Raw genomic sequence first — 4,382 nt, 5'->3', positions numbered from 1 at the left:
ATCTAGACTGGGGGCTGCGATGCCAAATGTAAATTAGTTTGGGTTTTGCGACCAACTATTTTTAGTTCGGACTTTAATGTGTTATATTTACCAGTGGTTAAAGGGACACCACACTTACAAAAATATTAAACTCTTGCAAACTTATATGTAAATAGATTTTTCTGAAATCTTTGTGAAGAGAGATATGTCATAATACTTTGCTTACAAGTATTTAGTGACAAGTGGTTGGTTACATGAAGTGTGTTAGAGAATTCTAGAAAAGATATGGTTGAAGAGTGTACTTTTGAGATTGGACAATATAGTGTAAATGTCATGAGAGACAAATTGTTATCCAGAACTGGTTTACAATTCTCAAGGAAAGCTTTGCAAATTCTGTTGGACTATACATTGCTTAGAACTGTGAATTGCTTGATATATAAACATTCTTAATTCTAGAGAAACGGATATGAAAGGATTACTCAAGGACAGCTGTTATTAGATAAGTAATTAACAGTGTTGATTTAATACACCACCTTGTACACCACTAATTTTAATTGTGAATAATCTCTGTAAATTGCTGAGTTGTATATATCATTAAAATGTGTTTTGCACTTAAGCTGCTAGGTTTTACCTTTCTGTTATTATCACGTAACAAACCCCCTGTTGTTCAACTCTTTCGTGAAATCTGTGACTTAAATACAAACAACATAACAGTGACTTATATAATACGATACTTTAATGTGTGTTTCTGGTAAATTTCGATGTGTACACAGATCCGATATACTGCAATGGTGCGATTCCCTCATATCCGACAACTGCAAACTTTTTCTGAAAACTAAAAGCAGGGCTAGAGTTAATTATATATGCATGTTTGAGTTTTGGCAAGAGGATCATATCCTAAGTTCATTAACTTCTAGAATTTCCTTTCTTATGTTTCGAAATTACCGCAAAGGGTTTTCATGAATCCAGGCGTCGGAACATAAATTATACATTTACCAAGTATTTTAGTGGTAAGCAGTGGAATATATTATACCAGAATTTACCTAGACATTCCTATACTTACCATGTATTTTTCACAAATATATCCCTTTCCAAGATGGCACTGTTCGTCATCCCATTGGTATGACCTGTGGTGCCACATCAACATACAGTCCTGGTTGAGTCCCCTCCAGCTGTTTGGCTCTCCGCTCGCCCAGTCAGTGCAGTCTCGGTTGATGGGTTGTCCATTGGTTGGATTCCACACCCATCTTCCCTCGTGTCTGATGTCATTTCCGCCCGTCCAGTAACTCTTTCCTTAAAACAAAGCCATACAGATATATTAGGAATCATTAGATATTATCTACATAAAGTACAAGTCAACAATGTTCCCACGCCACTTCATGCCCACCGTTAAATCAAATTAAGCTTATTTCTAGTTTATAGACCTCAGCATCCCAAGACAGTATGCTTCTAAACATTTAAATATAATACATAGTAGTGTTGTATAGTATTTATCTGAAATATTTAACAATATTGGCTTTCCAATTGTTTCATTAATACTATGCAGTATTACGTATCGGTTAAGTAAACAGTTTACTTATAGCAATACTTACCACTACAAAGCTTTGTGACGTACCCTTTGACCCAACGCAACTCGGCTGGAGTATCAAATGAAACCAGGGCTCCTCCAAGAGCAGCACATGTGTACTGTGAAATATTAAAAAAAAATTCTTCATGGCGTTTTTGCCTCATGGCAAATACGTAATGCATTTTTCAATTAACTATTTAATTAAAATGTCTGATATAGTATAATGTTAGAATATATAATATACTACTACAAGAATATCTGAATATATACACGCATCATAGTCATTAAAACTACTATGTATCTAGACAGTTAATGTAGTGAAGCATCATAGAAATTCAGGAATGAGAGCTTTTTGGTCTGTTTGTTTTTGTTTAACGTCCTATTAACAGCCAGGGTCATTTAAGGACGTGCCAGGTTTAGGAGGTGGAGGAAAGCCTGAGTACCAGGAGAAAAACCACCGACCTACGGTCAGTACCTGGCAACTGCCCCACGTAGGTTTCGAACTCGCAACCCAGAGGTGGAGTGCTAGTGATATAGTGTTGGGATACCTTAACCACTCGGCCACCGCGGCCCAGGAATGAGAGCGCCTGATGCTTAAGGCTACATGTTGTTTTGATTTATAATGGAATTTTTGCTTTTAACATTTCTGATGTATTAAAAATTTAACATGGTTGTCGCATAATAATATGTACTAAACTATCGTACATGTTATAATTCTAAAGCGCCCAGAAAAAATAAATTCAGTAGCAAGAAAACATACTGCTATATATTATTAGTACTACAATATCGAAAACAGATACTTACTGCTGCATCATACCAGGATCTGGTATCGCGGCTGAATAGGTAGCAGTGGTTGCAGAATGGAACCCAGCCGCTGCCGCAGCCCCAGCCAGCCACTGAAATATACGATCGCTTGTAAGAAAATATCTAATTTTCAATTAAAAGATAGACAATGCAATGTTATAATTACCCAATAAAACACGTCGTTAAAAGATCTGGCAACAACAAGCTAATACATTGGATGTTGCCACCAACAGACAACATGATGAATCTCATACTAATCTACTTCATAACCAGCATGTGATTATAGCAAGGACTCACGAAGAAAGAAAACAAGATTGATTCGTCTTCTAGAATCTTGTAACACTTTTGACTTGCAAAATGTAAAAAGAAACTAAAAGATAACTAAAAGAAAACTAAATAAATGATTGATGCTACAAAGTTACATCCTTTTAGAAATTAACAAATCGAGAACTCAAAGTGTCAAATTGGAATTAACTATTGATACTGCCATGTTTCTTGTACACCGTTGTAGAAACAAATATATATATGTATATCAGTTCCATACTTGGACAATGTCAGAACCAAGGATTGACACTACAATAAACAGTATTCTAGTAATCAATCAACAAAACTAAAAAAAAAAAAAAAAAAATGAAAAGAAAATATAATTGATAAATATAGATAACAAAAACAAATAACAAAAAAATCAATTTCGCCACAAAGACAAATACGATATCAGCAAATATTATCACAAGAAAATCGGTACGTTCAATCATTAACCATACCTTCCGTGTACATGACGGCACTAAACAGCAGCGAAACCAACAGAGCATTCATCGTGGATGTGTTCAGAGGCTGTTGAAAGGAACGCAACGAAAGATGAAGGAGGAACTGTTTTATAGGCAGGTCCTTACATCTGGCGACATAAATCGGTTTACGCAAATCTGCGTCCTCTTATGTAGAAATTATGATATCTTCATCTGTGATTTAATTTACTTTTGATTTACAATAGAACACCGAGATTACATGTAATTGTGTTCTACCGACCTTATTAACAATACACCTGTTACCTATATACGACATGTGTTTATCGAAAACGTATTGCACTGGAAATACGCTCATCTTGTTTTTCTCGAAATATGATAAAGCCTTTGCTGTTATTTGAACCAATACACGTGATTCACATTGTCTGGTCATGCCCGGGAAAAAATGAGGATAGAAACATGTTCTTGCTGCTTTTCATGGAAAATGAATCAATCATTTAATAATTCGATTCATAAGCTTAATCTTTTCACAGCTTAGTTTTAAATTCAATTGAAATTGGCTGTAATTGAAATATTTTCTGTTCCCAGAATTAATTAACAATGACACAATTCAAGTTTATTAATTGTCTTTTGTAAAATGCTTCGACGGTAGGGTGGTCGACTCTGTTGGCATTATCAGTCCCAGACGTTTACTGTCATCCTAACGTAAAGTTCAAATTATTTTGAGCAGTCACATATCATAATTACAAAGTTCATTAATTGTGGACAATTTCAAAAATAAAGAAAACAACTCAATGGAAAACAAACTCACACAGCGATGTGACAAGCATGGGGGCGTTTTAATTATTTTGGTCTTTATTTCACTATTCTTGATTTGTTAAAAAATATCATCCTTTTGGATCGCAGGTGGCAGACACTGCTGATGAACTGCCGTTACCTCTATGACACGTTTTGATTTAATTGAATACAGACACGATTGAGATTCGTTACTTGACGCAATTACTCAAAACTCAAAATCGATTAAACGAGGGAAGAATGTAAACAAAAACATAGATTTGCACGGAGACTCCAGGAAAAGTGCCAGAGGAAAAACTGCAGGTGCTCTGGAAGAATAAGTGTCGTCTGCTTCATCGACGGCACCTGCCATACAAATCTATGTCAAATCCGGTTTTCTCACAAATAGAGTTAGGGTTGCGACAACGGAACCACTAGGCATATTAACAACATTGAATACATCTGACTTTCCTGATGAGATCAGAATATTGATCATAAGTCTTTTTACCATTGTC

At 35.4% G+C, this 4,382-nt stretch overlaps 1 protein-coding gene across 1 annotated transcript; it reads right to left on the bottom strand.

Moving 5' to 3' along the window:
• Window positions 1-697: 697 nt before the first annotated feature.
• LOC117344400 (perlucin-like protein) lies at window positions 698-3,527 on the bottom strand. The gene is made up of 5 exons (XM_033907144.1): window positions 3,115-3,527; window positions 2,351-2,442; window positions 1,572-1,665; window positions 1,043-1,272; window positions 698-814 (listed from the first exon to the last, which is right to left on the bottom strand). Exons 1-5 carry the CDS (start codon window positions 3,164-3,166, stop codon window positions 782-784), a joined length of 501 nt encoding a protein of 166 aa, XP_033763035.1. The 5' UTR covers window positions 3,167-3,527; the 3' UTR covers window positions 698-781.
• Between the last annotated feature and the right edge of the window lie 855 nt (window positions 3,528-4,382).

This window comes from Pecten maximus, chromosome 15 (genome assembly GCF_902652985.1).
Source record: "Pecten maximus chromosome 15, xPecMax1.1, whole genome shotgun sequence".
Classification (NCBI taxonomy): Eukaryota; Metazoa; Mollusca; class Bivalvia; order Pectinida; family Pectinidae; genus Pecten; species Pecten maximus.
The sequence above is the reverse complement of the archived record's forward strand: the minus strand, read 5'-3'. Positions and strand labels throughout refer to the sequence as shown.

Coding starts and splice junctions, on each gene's coding strand:
- LOC117344400 (XM_033907144.1), bottom strand. CDS start 3,166: ATGAATGCTCTGTTGGTTTCGCTGCTGTTTAGTGCCGTCATGTACACG. Junction 2,443..3,114: donor TGCCGTCATGTACACGGAAG/GTATGGTTAATG, acceptor CGTATATTTCAG/TGGCTGGCTGGGGCTGCGGC. Junction 815..1,042: donor ATATTTGTGAAAAATACATG/GTAAGTATAGGA, acceptor CCCTGCTTTTAG/TTTTCAGAAAAAGTTTGCAG.